Source organism: Leucopleurus acutus, assembly GCF_964270905.1.
Source record: "Leucopleurus acutus genome assembly, chromosome: 2".
Lineage (NCBI taxonomy): Eukaryota > Metazoa > Chordata > Mammalia > Artiodactyla > Delphinidae > Leucopleurus > Leucopleurus acutus.
The window spans coordinates 41,130,134-41,148,382 of record NC_139143.1 but is presented as its reverse complement, the minus strand read 5'-3'; the positions used below and the strand labels follow the sequence as shown (position 1 = coordinate 41,148,382).

Below are 18,249 nucleotides of genomic sequence, written 5' to 3'. Positions count from 1 at the left end.
AATAATTAGCTGAGGTTTAAATTATCTTCTGCCAAAGCGCCAGTCAGCTGGACTGTCTAAAGACTTCTTGTCTTCACCAGCACGCACACAGCCCTGGCAACACAGCGCTATCTCTGTGAACAGAGCTGCCCTCCCTCTACCACCTGGTTGATAGCGGGCTGCAGGAGATGGTTCACACTTTAGTTTCCTGCAGAGACTGACAAGGCAAAGTCACATATTCTTAGACTTTTCCAGTACTTTATGATTGCATTTTTTCCCTTTAGAGCAACTTCCAAGGTAAGGAAGATAAAAAGTATGTATCCAATGACTAGATGGGGAAGGAAAGGCCCATTCAAGATGTTTTAAGGAATATTTGGGGGGAGGCTCATGGTGTTAGTGATAAATTTGAGAGTGGAATGTAAAAGTCTTGGCCATAAGGAAGATGCTGTTATTTTAAAGTATTATTACCCTTCCATTCATTCAACAAACGCACCTATTATGTGCCAGTCAACATGCTAGGTCAGTGGTTCCTAAACTTTTTGGTCTCAGGACCCCTTCCTTTATACACTCTTAAGAATTGTTGAGGACCCCAAAGAACTTTTGCATATGTAAATTATATCTATGGATAATTATTGTTTTAGAACTCAAACCTGAGGAATTAAAAAAATATTTATTTAAAAATAACAAACCTGTTACATGTTAACATAAATAACACTTTTTTTTTTTTTTTTTTTTTTTTTTGTGGTACGCGGACATCTCACTGTTGTGTCCTCTCCCGTTGTGGAGCACAGGCTCCGGACACGCAGGCTCAGCGGCCATGGCTCACGGGCCCAGCCGCTCCGCGATATGTGGGATCTTCCCAGACCGGGGCACGAATCCGTGTCCCCTGCATCGGCAGGCGGACTCTCAACCACTGCGCCACCAGGGAAGCCCCAACATAAATGACACTCTTAATGAAAAAAATTTTTTTTCAAAACAAAAAAGTCTAGCAAGAAGAGTGGCATTGTTTTACTTTTTTTTCCAAATGTCTTTAATATCTGGCTGTATAAAAGACATCTAGGATCTCATATCTGCTTTTGCATTCTGTCTGTTGCCAGATCCCATATCATGTGTCCTCTAGAAGGTACATGTCCACTATATACTCATGAGAAAATGCGAGTTAAAAAGGAAAATAGGGGACTATTTTTGACCTTGAGGATCCTCTGAAAGGGTCTTAAAATGGGATCCCCAGGGGTGCCCAGACCATACTTTGGGAACTACTGGCATACAGCCCTCAAGGAGCTGAGACCAGCAAGAGAGAAGAATATTTACAGGGATATATAGTGTAGTGCTCTAATCGAGTATAACAATATAATTCTGACTGGGAAGGTCAGCAAAGACTTCAAGAAGGTGTTGCCGTTTGAGTTGGACCTTGAATCATGAGTAGGTATATAACAGAGGAGGTGATGGCTTTCTTGGCTGAGGAACAGCGTGAATAGTGGCATGAAACAAGCCCAGTGTTCCTAGAGTATAACCTGCATGAAAGGAAGTTACTGAAGAGAAGGCTGGAAAAGTATAGTGGAAGGACAGACTGTACAGAGCCTTTATTCTGCAGGTGATGGGAAACAATTGTTAGCTGCTACATAACAAATATTAGCTGATGTTTGTGCCCCTACTCTATCTAGGGTAGGCACGATATTAGGAATTTAGTTCACTCACCAACCCACTGAAGCTTTGAGTATTTAATTTGCACACTTGGATCTCTTGGTCTGTTATTAAACTGACTCCTATTATTAATACATTTTTTCTGAAGTTCTGAAGTTCTTAGAATTGTAAATGAGATATTTCCAGAGATATGGATAATAAGATAAAAAGGGGTAAACCACAGAAATCGAGGACCTCTTAGTTTCCTAGAAAGAAGTGGCTGTTTTCTGAACAGTCCCAAGAAAGAGGAGCAGCTGGCCTCCTCTTGGCTCCTAAAAGACCCTACTGCTGTCCCCAGTGCTCAAAACTGCTACACTCCCTCGGTAACAGATACTTGACTTCAGAGGTGTCGATTAAAAAGTTTTAGCAGAAATAAAGAAATGGACTAAGACCAAACTCACAAGAGAGAATCAAATGTAGCAACTAAGATTATGAGACGTAAGTTTTTCAAAGGATAATGGTCTGTGCTTCCTTCTTTGGGTGTTGTATCCTGTGGTTCTGTGGGCTCAGGATACAAATATGACTTGAATATGACTTGAATGGGAAGTATAAAAGAGAGTAAACAGTTCTGGGGGCTCCGTTTCTTTCCTTCTCTGTGACTTCAGTTTGCCCCACCGAGGGAATTGTCTAACAGGGACACCACCTGAGAAACATGAGTTCACTTTTTTATGAGACATATGTGGGTTGGATGCTGAAAGACCTCAAAGCTAGATCCTAGGTAGAGCTAAACCGTTGGTTAAAAACCCTAAAACCGAGGGGGCACGAATGCATAATGATTCATTTTTCACTGAGGACTTATTAATCACTCCACATTACTAGTGTTAACACCAGATATGTATCTACACAGCATTTCCCAACTTTTATTATACTAAGATCTTAGGTTGATGATCTACTTAGCACTCAACAACACTGGAACCCCAGTGTTGCCTAGATATATGTAAGGCTAAGGTATCTGTATACACTTGGGTGTGTATTAGGCCGTTAAAAGGCTTCCAGGGAATTCTCCACCTCTTTAAGCCGCTCCCTTTGGCCCAAAGGGCGGGGAGGAGGGGCTGGAGGGGGGCGGTTTCCTAGGCGACCGCCGAGCAGCAAGTGCGCACGCGTAGTGCTGGGCCTGGCTGATGCAATCTCCCTCACGCGAGCTGCGTCTACCGAGAGTAAGGAAGCCGACAGGGACCTGAGCGAGGCCAATCAGAGGCCACAAGGAAGAGTGCGGAAAGGCCCGCCCGCCTGATCCTGCGAGTGACGTTCGGCGGCCCTGAGCTGGTGGCGTAGCCGTCCGCCCTCCTTCGTCTCGTCCGCTTGCTTGGAGGCGTCCTGCTTCGGCGCTGGCCCTGCGGCCATTTTGAGCTTCGCTTCCACCAGCCAGCCGGCCCAGCCCTTCCGGGGTCGCTTAGCTGAGGGGCTTTTCCACGGTCAGTCTCTCCTGGCAAGTTGCCGCCGCCGCCGCCGCGGAAGGGCTTCTATCTATGGTGGAGAGGGCTGGAGAGGACTAGGACACCTCCTTTCCGCCAGGATGGATGTCGCCTCGGCCGCCGCGTCCTGTGCCCGCCGTTCCGGACTGTGGTCTGCCGCCCGCGGCCGAAGCCGCTCTCCTCTGTGGCTCTTCTGTTGGCCCGGAGATCGGCCTGGGGCATCAACTCCGCCGCTGGGCAAGGCTGAGACTCTGTAGGCCTTTTGGAGTCCCTCCCGGCCGCCCGCCGCTGAGCTCCGCTTTCCTCCCTCAGAGACTTGCCGAGAACGCGGAGATGGAGCCGGCAGCAGACGCATCGGGGGAACGGGCCGCCCCGCGGGCGGACTCCCGGTTCCGGCTGCCCTTCTTCTTCCCTCGGCGCTCGCGACCAGGCACTTCCAAGTTCCCCGCACCTCCTGCCCCGGAACACTCCGGGGTTCTCAAACTGGCTTCTTGTCCCCCGCCCGAGGCTCGGCGCAGCTCGTGGATGCAGCTGCTTTCCCAGCTCTTTGCGCCGCTCCCCGGCTTGCTTCAGAAGCTGCTCATCTGGAGCCAGCTTTTCGGTGGGATGATTCCGACCAGATGGCTAGATTTTGCTGGAGGCTACAGCGTGCTGAGAGCCCTGAGGGCCCGGGAGGAACCCGACGCTCCCACAGCGCCGAAATCTCTGAGTTCGCTGCGGCTAGACCCCTCGGCTGACGCGGCCGCCGTTCCCCTCGATTGGCTAGAGGAGGGCATCCACTGGCAGTGCTCGTCCTCAGATCTAAAATTGGAACTTAAAGCCAAGGGAGGAACTTTGGACTCCGCAGCCCACGCTTTTCTCCTAGAGCAGCAGCTGTGGGGAGTGGAGCTCCAAGCCAATCTGTTCTCCGGCCGGGAACTTGGCCCTTCGCCCTCCGGGCCTCTCAACGTTCAGCGCTTAAGCAGTGCCAACGTCGTCTCCTATTTGCTGAACCCCTCCTATCTGGACTGCCTGCCCCGGGTAGAGCTGAGCTATCAGAGCAGCGTTGGAAGTGGCGAGCTGGTCGATTTCCAGGCGCTGAGCCCAGAAAGCGGCTGCCTGGATGAGGTCCCGTCTCATCCCCAGCCGCTCAACGCGGAGATGGCTTGCGTCTCGTTGCAGGGATGTGCGCCTCTCTCTAGAGAAGGGCTGCCCGAAATCCACCATCTTCGCATGAAGCGGCTGGAATTCCTTCAGCAGGCCAGCAAGGGCCAAGCGTTACCCACCCCTGACCAAGATCATGGCTACCACAGCCTGGAGGAAGAGCACAGCCTGCTCCGGATGGATCTGAAGCACCGCAGAGATAGTGCACCACAGTGTGTTCCCGCTGCTGGAGCCGTTCCCGGCACCGCTCAGGAACCCACTGAGGAGAAGGTAGAATTGTTGACTAAAGAGGTTCCCCTTGCTTTGGTGAGACAGGGCACCTCGGAAGGCTCTCTATCTTGTGAGGTTCCTACGGAGCAGGAGCCTGGAGAGGACCAAATAAGTGTAATTGACTCCTCAGACATAGACGATGACCTTCCCATTTCTGCCAGACCAGCCTGTAGCAACAAATTGATAGATTACATTTTGGGAGGTGCAGCCAGTGACCTGGAAACAAGTTCTGATTCAGAAGGTGAGGATTGGGATGACGACGCTGAGGATGATGGTTTTGATAGCGATAGCTCACTCTCAGAATCAGACCTTGAACAAGACTCAGAAGGGCTCCACCTTTGGAACTCTTTCTATAGTGTCGATCCTTATAATCCCCAAAACTTCACAGCAACAATTCAGACTGCTGCCAAAATTCTTCCCAGAGACCCTTCTGACTCAGAGACGGATTTGTCTGAGAAGTCTAATCTAGAAAATTCTCCCTGGACTGCAAGCCTTCCTGAGTCTCCTGACCATAATTTTGGGGAAGAAGATGACTGGGAATCTAGTGCAGATGAAGCAGAGAGTCTCAAACTGTGGAATTCTTTCTGTAATTCCGATGACCCCTACAACCTTCTAAATTTTAAGGCTCCTTTTCAAACATCAGGGAAAAATTGGAAAGGCTGTCGAGCCTCAGAGAGGCCGTCTGAGTCTATTGTGGCCATTTCTGAGTGTCACAGCTTACTTTCCTGTAAGGTACAACTGTCAGGGAGCCGAAAAAGTGAATGTCCAGACTTGGTACAGGGTGGGGTTCTTTCTGGAGCAAGACACACACATATCCAGAGAAAAAAGGTTTGTTTCTTTCTTTTAACATGCCTGATAATTTGTATTGCCTGTTCTGATGTGGTTAAGGATATCAGCATGACTTTCCTGGAGGCATAATAGTGCGTATTTTTGAGGAAAGACTGCAAGCTCATATACTTGGATTGAGAAATGAGCCCCCCCCCCCCCCCCCCCCCCGCCACTTCCCTCATTAGAGTGTTGTTCCTGTCTGAATTGAAGGTGCCATTGTACAGATGTTAGCTCGAAGGTGCTGTTTTCTTTTGGATTGGCAGCTCTGGGCTGTTTTCCTCCAAGCTTAAACTTTTCACTTTTTTTTAAGAAACAGAAAAATTAAACCTTGTGTGTACACGATTTAATTCTAGATATTGAGAAGGTCCTATTATAGCCATAGAGTTTTAAATGGTAATAAATGCGGTGTTTGCAGACACTTAGTGTTGTAGTTACATGATAACAGTGTCTTCATTCCTGTCCGTTAGAACCCAAAGGGATGATGGTACCAAGTAGCAAGTCATATTTGTCTGGTTCTTTGCCATGAAAGAAAATACTAATTTCAGTATTAAAAACTTTTGGACATTTGGGATTTTGATTGACAGTCAAAAACAATACAGAAAATAGTGTTGCCTTTTCTTGAGAAAGTATTACTAGTTATCATTGGCCAGCTACAGGTTAATAATCATTTGTAACAATGATGGTCATTTATTTGGTTTTCTTGAGTAGTTGCTTCCTATTCCCAGGCTAGTCTTAAAACTTCATGGAGCATTTTATTTTACTCTTTCAACACATTGTCAAGTTAACCTTATTTTGGGAGTCGTTTGAATTGCTTTTTTTTTCTCTATTGTTTATTCAACTGAAGTTATTAATTGGAGAGTGATCCCCCCAGACACACAGGGTATCTTTTATTGTGAAGGGAAAGTTTCTTCTTTACTTATATTTGGAAAGAGAAAGGTGTAGGTAAATTATTATTGACCTCAGATTCAGCAGCATCAAAGTTTCAAGTGGAAAGAACCATCCACTGTCTCCAAGTGACCAGCTTAATACTTTGAAACTCTTCCAGGGGTAGAAAATGTCCCTAAATGGTGGTAATCTTATGTCTTAGCCATAGAAGCAGAATAAGGCATATTAAGAATTAAATTTCAGTTTACACTTTTGTAAATGCTGTCATCAAAGAGTTTTTCTCTATATTTTTAAAGGGTCCCTGACAAAATGACCTATTTAGTGAATAGATAAGAAGCGAAATGGAGCAATGGAACGAGCACTTGGCACCTGGAGACCTTTGTTCCCCACTCCTGAGTAGTTAGGGCCAAGAGATTTGAGAAGACAGCCAGAGCTAGGAAGTAACTTGACCTCTCATGGCTTTGATTCATTTATTTATCTTATGGAAGTAATAATAAGAAGAAGAACTATTGTATGAATTATTGCACGGTTTAAATGAGGTGAGTAGATAAAACTCACAGTTAGTTGCCTTGACTTTAAAATGGTAGCTCTTTCTTGTTCAGGGACCTCAGGCCAATCTCATGCCTCATTTTAGCTTGCTCATTGAATAAGACTGAGATGAGTGAAGTAGCTGTGTCTCAGCTATTACTATGAACTAGAAGCAACATTTATAAAAGATTATGTCTGCGATATGGTAAAATTATAGCCTTTGACTACATGCCATTCTTTAGGTATACGGGAATAATGGATAGTGCCTACTTCTTAGAATGAGGCTTTCAGATCTGGGAGTTTAAAATGCTTTGTGTCATGGCATAACATTGTGCAGATTGTGGAGCCAGACTCAGGGTTTGAATCCTTACGCACCCATAGAAGCTGTGTGATTTGAACAGGTCAGTTAACCTACCTACCTTGATTTCCTTATCTGTACAATGGAGATGATAGTAATACATACCCCATAGGGTTGATATGATGATGAAGTGAGATAAAAATTGCTAAGTACTTTGAAAAGAGCCTGGCATATGATAACCACTATATAAATGTTTGTTGTTGTTATTTATCTTGGTGACACAATGAGTAACACTAGAATGCAATAACTTTTAAGGTATTACATACCTACTAATTGTCCTCGGGGGCATTCCTTGGCCTGATGTAAAGGGAATGAAAGTAGTAGGTCACGGTGGGATTAGCTGATGTAACTATTGAACGTATTTTAAAACAAGTTTTTACTTTTGGTGTTTGATAAAAAAGAAAAACTTCTATATTAGAAATTAAGTAGGGATTAAAAGAGACTGTCACTCATGTGATCATGTATATTGTAATATTCTCAATTTCATGTATATGTAGTGATAGCATATTGAGAAGGAATACAAAGAGGGTTTTTATCTTTACAGTCTCTCTTATAGTAACATAACTTTAAAGATACGTTAATTTTGCTGCAGTTTGTTTATTAAGTAACTCTCTTCCGTATTCTTATTACAAAAGTAATAATATAAGAATAATACTACATATTTATGATTCAAGAATTGGAAAGCACTGAAAAGTGAAATTTTTTTGGAAAAAGGAAGAATAGAAATAAGTGACGATCTTGTTAAAGCTTTTGTGTTGTAATAAAAGCATTGACTCCAGGAATATATTTCTGAAATACTTTGTTTGGAAACATTTGTCATTTGGAAAAGTATCACAGAATTGATTTCCCTAAAGATTAAAAAAAAGTAAAGATTAATAACATCAGGAGAATTTCACTTACCCATCTGGATTGGGGGTAGTCTGGGGTTGACCGGATAATGGATGCGGGATGGGACTGTGTGTGTGTGTGTTTGTGTGTGTGTTGTGTGTGCGTGAGAGAGAGAGAGAGAGAGAGAGAGAGAGAGAAGGAGAAAGAGAAAGGAATTAAAGGGACATTTGCCCACTGTTCTATTCAGGTGCCATCTAGTCAGTTAGAACCCTTCCTTCTTTCCTCCCTCCCTCCCTTTCTTCCTCCCTTCATTCCTTCCTTTTGCTTCTGTTATATTTGAGATTAAAATTAGTCTATATCTTTATAGGTAACCTTCCTTGAAGAAGTTACTGAGTATTATATAAGTGGTGATGAGGATCGAAAAGGACCATGGGAAGAATTTGCACGGGATGGATGCAGATTCCAGAAACGAATTCAAGAAACAGAAGACGCTATTGGATACTGCTTGACATTTGAGCACAGAGAAAAAATGTTTAATAGACTCCAGGAAATGTGCTTCAAAGGACTTAATGTTTTCGAGCAATGTTAAGATGATGTGACAGCCTCTGGCCTTAGCAAACACTACCTCTTACTTGAGAGGTTTCTTTTAAAAACAAAAATTGGCAGCTGTCCTTTGACTTTTTTCTTAGAGGATATGCAACTTGGATCCAGTGACCTAGTTTAATATATTTTTTTTGCAACATATCCCACTCAGAAATGTACAGGTTTGAAGCCAAGCCCTGAAAATGAAGGATGAGATGGTGTGATTTCTAATCCTCCTTTTTTGTTCAGTTGGAGTTGTTTTTGAATGTTGTTTGCTTGCTGAAGTGAAAAGGGGACCTCTTAAGGTGTAATTTTGCACTTTGAAAACTTATTTTCTTGGGAAACAATATTTATAGGGTTTGAAGCCCATTTTTCATTCTAATTTAAATTACGTGTACCTGTCTAAAAACTTTGGGCTCTTTTTTCCCTCTGAACATTCTGAAATTAATGGGCTGTTATGTTTTCTCTATATTTTTTTATTTCAGTAATTTGGCCCTTCTACTTCAAGGCTAAGAAAATAATCTCGTATATACTACCAACTTAAAGTACATTATCTTGTGTCATTGTGGGTTTTTTTCTTTCTTTCTAAAAATGACTGGTTGAAAATATGTGGTGGGTTTTTATTTCTAGATTAAGCTCTACCTAGGATATTTCCAAGGACTGCCACAAAACCTATATGTGCAGTACTTTCTGTTACTTTGGGAAAGCTGCATATTTCTGCCAAATTTTAACATCTGATATACTTAATTTCTGTGCAAACTCTTTTTTGAAGAAGGTTCTGTATATGTTATTATAGTTCCCACTTGGGTGGTTCTTTGTGTCTTCAGTAGGTAGAAATTGTTGTAAAAGACTCCCGAAGTAATAATTGCATCATAGTTGCTTTTAAATTTAAAAGCTTAGAATTTTCCTAGGAAGAAGATAGGAGACATCTCAGAGCAATTTGGTCTTGTTGTATGTGCTCTCAAAAGAAAACCAGTGTTATTAATATGTCTCAGCACCGTCACTTTTAAAACCTGTCGGGATGGCACTGTGAACTTGGAAATGGACAGTTCTTAACTTTCCAGTTTGAAATGTAGACTTCAGTCAATATCCAAGTTTATTGTGTTCTCCTTTTTTAATAGTGAGAGAAGTAATGGCAAGGCCTATAGTTTCAGGAAAGAACTATAGATTTAACAAATAGAAAGTCTTAATATCTTCAGCCCAAAGTTTACTTTTGTTTTTTTTTCCACTTGAAAAAAGCTGATATCTTTAATAAACAAAAGTGACAATGTTCATTTTCCAAAGCAGACTGTTTTTGCAGTGACTGATTGCGTTTGGTTTATTTAGCTAGTTCTACATGGTGTGCATTTGTTAGGTTGAGGGAATGTTAACCAACTCCTTAATGGTCTATTTTTGTTTCATGTGCCTCCTGTCACAGGTAATGGAAAACATGAATAGAATAGATGACCTCTTAATTCTGAACTTGTTTCAGAGTGGGGACAAATTTTTCATCAGAAGTGCTTGCAGGGTTACTACCTCAGTTTATAATCTACCTGGTCATTATTTTATTTGTTTGGGTTGCTCTAAGAACTGCCTCTAGTGTTAATATGTATATATATGTGTATATATATATTCATACTTAAACACACTGAGAGTACAAGTAAAAGTCAGATTTTTGCAGAGCCCTTCTTCAATGTGGTTTGTGCCCCTGCATTTTAGGTAATCACAGGGAATGCATTTATAGAGTCTGGTGTAACAACATGGAAATAAGCTAAGTTTCAAACACCAGCTGTGTCAGTTGGAAAGAAGGTGTCACTTGCCTTGAAAAGAAAACTTTGAAAATGTGTAGGCATTCTTTTAAAACCAGACTGAAGTATACTGTTTTCAGAGACTTAGGTTGTGTTTTGTGTTTCTGAAATCTTGCACCTCTGCATGTATGAAAATAATGGGATATCTTTACATTTACTGGATTTTGGAGAATTATTCCCTTGAGATTCCAGCCTCACTACCAAATACGTAAAAGCTTGGTGAAGAGTTCTCCCATTTACTACCCTCCTTTAAAAGAAGTGATCAGGCGGTGATAAGGACAAAAGGGACCATTTTAAAGTTGGACAAGGGAAGAAACAGAATTCTAACCAGTTTCATTCTGATTCTAGTTGTTAGAACAAAGTTAAACCTTCAGTCTTAAAATCCTTGGAAGTTTTAACTGAACATTTTACACACCTAAAAGTCTTGCGATGGTGCTTTAAGTATCAATGTAGCATATGAAAGGCTTTGTACAGACAAGTAAAATTTCCTTTTCTGAGTGTTCAAATGTGATAACACCATCTCGTCATCTTTAACTTGAAATCAAAACTATCAGATTTTATTTTTTTATAATTTAAGGAAGGTGAAGTTAGGGGACTAGAAGACATCTAAATTGGCTTCTACAGATCCAATGATTTAAATGTAACCAGTTTGTTGGGACTTTATAGCTAAAATTATATTTGTGTATATAACAGCTAATCTGTAAATTGTAATAAATATATTTGCAATTTTTAAATGTTACAAGATATTTTGGTTCGATTTTATATTGTATTTTACATTATTTTCAGTATTACTGAGCAGGATTTCCAGAATTAAATCAGGTGTTTTTGTAGAAGCACTGTAAACTTTAAAGGTGCTGCACAAATTTATGTGGTTTAAAAAGGTTATGTGGGGCTTCCCTGGTGGCGCAGTGGTTGAGAGTCCGTCTGCCGATGCAGGGGGCGCAGGTTCGTGCCCCCGTCCGGGAGGATCCCAGGTGCCATGGAACGGCTGGGCCCATGAGCCATGGCTGCTGAGCCTGCGCTCCGCAACGGGAGAGGCCACAGCGGTGAAAGGCCCGCGTACCGCAAAAAAAAAAAAAAAGGTTATGTGACATGGAAATTACACCACAACTAACTGAAGTGAAAGGAATGGTAAGGGAATAAATATAATTGTAAACCACATTTTGGTATTAGAAAAAAGAATTTAGTTCTTAGCGTATGAAATGCCCTTCTTAGAAAATGGGGGTTTGATTCTAAAATTGGCCCCAACTATGTATTTCTTCTGCAAAGAAAACAGTAAAATTGTGGGCTTCCCTAGTGGTGCAGTGGTTAAGAATCCTCCTGCCAATGCAGGGGACACGAGTTCAAGCCCTGGGCCGGGAAGACCCCATATGCTACGGAGCAACTGAGCCTGTGCGCCACAACTACTGAGGCCCTCACACCGCCACAACTACTGAGGCCCTCCCACCTGGAGCCTGTCCTCTACAATGAGAGAAGCCACCGCAATGAGAAGCCCGTGCACCGCAATGAAGACCCAATACAGCCAAAAATAAAAACAAATTTATTTTAAAAAAAAACAACAGTAAAATAGTATTCACAGAAGCAGTAAATTCATATTCTGGGAATAGCATAGTGTTTCTACTAAGTATCAGGGAATTCGGTTTCTTTATTTTGTGCATTAGTATTAATGATAACCATGGTATTTGTAAGTCATGATGTTACCTCATGATATTGAATACATGTGATGGTAACATCAGAAAAAACAAACTTCTTGTCCTGAAAAAAAGACATTTGGGTTATAGCAAGCCTGTTCATGGACTAAGGCATAATAGCATTCTTAATTTAGGCATTTGGATCTTCCAAGCTATTGAAAAGTTATTAAACGTGTATTTCTGAACTAGAAAGAAATTAACATTTAGTTGCAGATAAATCAATGTTGAGTACAGATTGAATTGATGGCCCAGGTTATACTTCTGTTACCATCTTGGGGTTAATTTAAGCATTTTTGGCTATGTCTCCCCAGGAAGGGGAGAAAATATAATAATAGTCATGTTTATACCAAGCCAGATTTATTGTTAATGACTATCCCAATATCCCTATAGAAGTTGTGCTGTGTTTCTTTTTTGTTCTACTTTAATAGAAAGTTTAAAGCAAATATTTAATTGCTGACCTCAGAAATGTTGATAGTTACACACAGATTTGGGAGTTTGTTGGTCTCATTTGGAGACATCCTTTGGACCCTCCTTTATGTACCTTTTAAAAATAAAAATATCTTCATTTTTATCTCATGTTATTTATAAAAGTAATACAGAGATATAAAGACATCTGGTACATTCTAAAGAGTAAGTACGTTGCTCAGCATACCTCTTTGAGCTAAGAGACTTAATTTCTTTTTATGTGCATGAAGAGGTTTTGATATTTCTTCATTCAACTGATTATGACACGAATGTTGGCTCTTTGGAATATACCTACATTGTTTCTCAGGATTTTTATGGACTTAGTTGAATGCTTTGATCAATACAAAAAAAGTCTTTTTCTGCCTGGATTTGCTCCATTGAGACTAAGTTTTTATTGGTTAATTATGTCTTTAAAATACAAAGGAAGCATGATATCAAGCTCTGCAAAAATAGGTGTAATAAATAGGATAAATAGATCTAACCCTGCTCACTTTGAGGATTCATACAAGACCTATAATCCTTTCAATTAATACGTATTAGTGACAGTTTTGACATCAGGGAAGTTAGAAATAATTCTACATGTGGAATGGAGAACACGGTGGAGGTGGTAGTGCTGTGTAACAGTTTGAGTCACATCATTGTTTTACCATCGGCCGACTCCTTAATTTCACCAGGGAAAGATAGGGGAAACTAGATTTATGGAAAGTGGGTTGCTTGACCCACGGAGAGGATACCCTGGAGATCTAATGAGAACATAGGTCTAGAAAGCTGAACTATGAAGACGCTTTGGCGCGATTGTTCAGGTTGTGTTCTTTAATCCATTACCCCTCCCTTTGTCTCAGTACTATCCTTTTCTGCCACTTTCCTCCTGCCTTTGTTTGCTATTTTCACTACTGTTTCATAGATCCTTACCTAGAAGAAGAGGGATGAGGACTTTCACAGCAAAAGAACAGCACAGTTGCCAGAGGTGTGTTCATTAGCGATACTATCCATCAAGAAGACACTTATTGCACATTTCCCCACCAGAATGCTAGGTTATATACACTGAGACTGGATTAACTCCAAGAAATAACCCAAAGATGTTTAGGGTCAAAGAAAGAGGTGGTACTAAAGCTGGATTATGCTGCTTTGAGGTAAGCCTGTTTTTCCTAATGGGCTTCACACACTGGCTTTGAAGGCAAAAACCAGAGAGAAGTCCCAAAAGAACTTTGAAAAAGGCTCATCTAGATATATGTTCTGGATTGGTTGTTTTTAAAAACAAATTTCATCATGAGAAGACTGTTTGGATCTCAAATATCATCTCCAAGAGACCTCTGACCACCCTACCCTCCAACCCCTTTTTCCCACTATCTTTACCTTTTAAAATTATATTCACAGCCTAGGACTGTTGCTGGCACATTATAGATAGTCAACAGATATTTGCTGAATAAGTTAATAACTTTTCCTAAAGTGAGTTCCCATATAGCCTTTACTGAGAGTTCATCAGCACAGCCATGTCTGATTAGAATCCAATGTGCCTCAGCCGTAGATGATACGGAATCACAGAACTGAAGGGTCCTTAGGGAGAAGCTGTAGTAAGCTCTAAATTTGTAGAATGTAATTACAGATTTCAATTGTAATTGAAATTTGTGCTTAGGGATACCGCATCAATTAAGTTGAGTGTCATTAACAAGGTGCATGTTAATTTATGAAGTTAATATGTGAGCAAATCAGCTGAGACCTTTCTTTTCCAGAATTAAAGAGTATCAAAGTATTGTACTAGAGTACCAAAGTATTTTTCCCACCACACCAGAAATTTCAGTTCTACTCCTTTTTCGGCAGGTTGGCTTTGAGTTTCTAGAGATGCACTGTTGATTCCACCAGATGGCGTGACTTGCCATCTCGGAGTGCCTGACAGATTCCTTTTATTACTAATCTGATGGCTGTTGCTTGCTTAGAGGTCATTCCCTTGGTGTATAAACAAGATGGCAACTGCCCTGCTGTGCCCATTCTAGGCCTGCCTGGCCCATTGTGACTCTACCTTTTAGTGGTAACTACCCATCAATGGGGGCTGTTCCTTATGGGAGAACCAAGAAGTGTATTTGAACACAAATAAATGAATTGATTCTTCCTGATCCACATGGAGCAATAATAAAATGAATACGACGATTTAGGAGATTGGAGGTGAGATATAGGAGGCTGATGTATGGATATTTGCCGGGGTTTTGTATTAGGGTTTTTCTAGTTAGGGTTTTATCTCACTTAACTATTTGTTCAGCATTCAGTTTTCTATTGCATTCCTGTGCATCAGGGCAGTCATTCTCAATGAGAGGAGAGAGGGTGCCACATCGCTCGGAGCATGGGGTCTCACTGTGCCTGATTACAGAATTATACATGCAACTGGCGTGGAAAGAGGAAAAGAGCCTCAAGAACTATTGGTCTGGGGTTTGTGCTGGTGTTACCTGTTTCCCACTTAGAGCTAGTAACCAAGGCCAGGTGGATATCCAGGACTGCTCTTTGGTAGGTTTGGTATTGGCTCCAAGGGGCTGCTCCGATCCGCTTCCAGGTGTGCAGAATGGAGGCCATTACATGTTTGCATACAATTTTCCTGTGCCTGCAGTGACTGAGGCACCTTTCAACTGTATTATTGTGGTGCTTTTCCTTTCTTTTGTTTCTGAGTGGGGAAGGTAGGCATGTTTTTGTACTTTCAGGAATTTACATGGGAGTTTTTTGTTTGTTTTTTATTTCTGTTTGCCATATTTTCTAGATATTCACCTCTGAACAGATTCCCTTCCCCAGGACAACCTACTGAAAGTCACAGCTTGATTGGCCTGGGGTGTGTAACCCAGTACTGCCTGAGAGATGGCAATACTTTTAGAATAATATTGAATTACAGAAGAAAAGTCCTGCTGGGAAGTCATAGGGTTGAAGCAGGTGCATATTCTTGCAATTAATTTCCCAGGTTGTTCCAGATGGGATGACGGTTACGTTAGCTAATGTCCCTTCTTTTCCCCCTTTTTCTCATTCAGTCATTAAAAAATTAAATTTATTTAAACTAAACAAAAACAACAACAACGGTTCACCCATTTCTCCCACCCCCACCCCCACTTAGTCTCTGGCAAAAATCAATCAGTTATCTGTATCTTTGAGCTTGTTTTTGTTTGTCCAGTTGTTGTTGTTGTTTTAGATTCCACGTATAAGGGAGAGTATACTGACTTATTTCATTTAGCTCAGTGCCCGAGAGGTCCATCCAGGTTGTCACAAATAGCAAGATTTCATTTTTTCCAGTGTCCCTTATTACCCCTTTCATTTGGCATAGAACCGCCTCAGGGTCCCTTGGGAATATTTACCTTCTGTCATCAGGTTTCATCTACCCTCTAAAGGCTTCCCTGCTGACTCCATCTCTACATCCTCAGAGCTCATTATTGTGTTTTTCAGTATTACAGCACCCTATACATGTTCTTAATCACTGTTCATCACATTGAATTGTAATTGTGTTTGCAATTCCATTTCTTCCTGTAGATTGTCACCTCTTTGGTGGAAGGGTCCTCAGCACAGGGACCAGAATGTCTTAGGTGCACAGTATACTTTTCTTTAACTCAAGTGACAATTTCCAGAGCCTCCTTCTCCCAATGAATAGGTTTCCCTACCCCACACAACGGTTGAAATTTATTAATTCAAATTAATTTAATTGCTTTTGTTTCAAAGAAGCAAATAAATGTGTGAAAAGTAATATAATCTAATGTAAGCATTTTTATTTTTAGTACTTGAGATATTTTTGAGAAGCTAATATGGCTAGTGACGACTTTACACCTAAGGTTTTAAATCAGTTGATGTTATGTCTTCATTACTGATCTTTCAAGTGATAGCATGAGGCTTATTGAAATTAGATCAGTGTTATGAAAGGCACTTCTTCCTTAGGCAGGGTATCATTCGTATCCAATTTTCCTGGTTAAGGACTTCTTTTTTTTTCAATCAGCTTATTGAGGTATAATTTACATATAATAAAATTCACCAATTTTAAGTGTAAAATTCAATGAGTTTTGAGAAATGTGTACAGTCATGTAAACACTACCACAGCAAAAATATAAAGCATTTCCATCACTCCAGAAAGTTCCCTCATGATCATTTCTATTCAACCACCTCCCCAACCTCCAGCTTTTTGCAGCCATTGATCTGCTTTTTATCACTGTTTCACCTTTTCTGGAATTTTGTAAAAATGGTGTCATACATACAGTATGTACCTTTTTGTGTCTGGCTTCTCTTATCCAATGTAATGCTTTGATATTCATCTGTGCTGTTGAGTATATCAGCAGTCCATTCTTTTCTGCTGCTGAGTAGTATTCCATTGTATGATTATGCCACGATTTATTTATTCAATAACTAGTAGATAGTTGATTTGTTTCAGTTTGTGGCTATGGTGATTAAGGCTGCTATGAACATTTGCATATAAGTATTTCTGTGTATATACATTTTCATTCCTTTTGGATAAATTCAAGAATGATATTGCTGCATCAGATGGTAAGTATATATGTGTTTAACTTTGTTTTGGGATGGAATGTCCTATAAATATCAATTAAGTCCATCTTGTTTAATGTGTCATTTAAAGCTTGTGTTTCCTTATTTAATTTCATTTTGGATGATCTGTCCATTGGTGTAAGTGAGGTGTTAAAGTCCCCTACTATGATTGTGTTACTGTCGATTTCTCCTTTTATGGCTGTTAGTATTTGCCTTATGTATTGAGGTGCTCCTATGTTGGCTGCATAAAGATTTACAATTGTTATGTTTTCTTCTTGGATTGATCCCTTGATCATTATGTAGTGTCCTTCTTTGTCTCTTGTAATAGTCTTTATTTTAAAGTCTACTTGTCTGATATGAGAATTGCTACTCCAGCTTTTTTGTTTTGTTTTGTTTTTGTTTTTTTGTGTGGTACGCGGGCCTCTCACTGTTGTGGCCTCCCCCGTTGCAGAGCACAGGCTCCGGATGCGCAGGCTCAGCAGCCATGGCTCACGGGTCTAGCCACTCCGCGGCATGTGGGATCTTCCCAGACCGAGGCACGAACCTGTGTCCCCTGCATCGGCAGGCGGACTCCCAACCACTGTGCCACCAGGGAAGCTCCCAGCTTTCTTTTGATTTCCATTTGCAAGGAATATCTTTTTCCATCCCCTCACTTTCAGTCTGTATGTGTCCCTAGGTCTGAAATGGGTCTCTTGTAGACAGCATATATATGGGTCTTGTTTCTGTATCCATTCAGCCAGTCTATGTCTTTTGGTTGGAGCATTTAATCCACTTACATTTAAGGTAGTTATCGATATGTATGTTCCTATTACCATTTTCTTAACTGTTTTGGGTTTGTTATTGTAGGTCTTTTCCTTCTCTTGTGTTTCCTGCCTAGAGGAGTTCCTTTAGCATTTGTTGTAAAGCTGGTTTGGTGGTGCTGCATTCTCTTAGCTTTTGCTTGTCTATAAAGGTTTTAATTTCTCCGTCGAATCTGCATGAGATCCTTGCTGGGTAGAGTAATCTTGGTTGTAGCTTTTTCCCTTTCATCACTTTAAATATGTCCTGCCACTCCCTTCTGGCTTGCAGAGTTTCTGCTGAAAGATCAGCTGTTAACCTTATGGGGATTCCCTTGTATGTTATTTGTTGTCTTTCCTTGCTGCTTTTAATATTTTTTTCTTTCTATTTAATTTTTGATAGTTTGATTAATATGTGTCTTGGCGTGTTTCTTCTTGGATTTATCCTGTATGGGACTCTCTGAGCTTCCTGGACTTGACTATTTCATTTCCCATATTAGGGAAGTTTTCAACTATAAGCTCTTCAAATATTTT

At 41.0% G+C, this 18,249-nt stretch overlaps 1 protein-coding gene across 1 annotated transcript; it reads left to right on the top strand.

The window, feature by feature from the left end:
- The first annotated feature begins 2,549 nt into the window (after window positions 1-2,549).
- On the top strand, window positions 2,550-10,939 carry PPP1R15B (protein phosphatase 1 regulatory subunit 15B). The gene is given in 3 exon segments (XM_082834687.1): window positions 2,550-5,318; window positions 8,285-8,461; window positions 8,463-10,939. Coding segments are annotated over 3 exon segments (2,367 nt in total). The 5' UTR covers window positions 2,550-3,182; the 3' UTR covers window positions 8,517-10,939.
- Window positions 10,940-18,249: the final 7,310 nt, after the last annotated feature.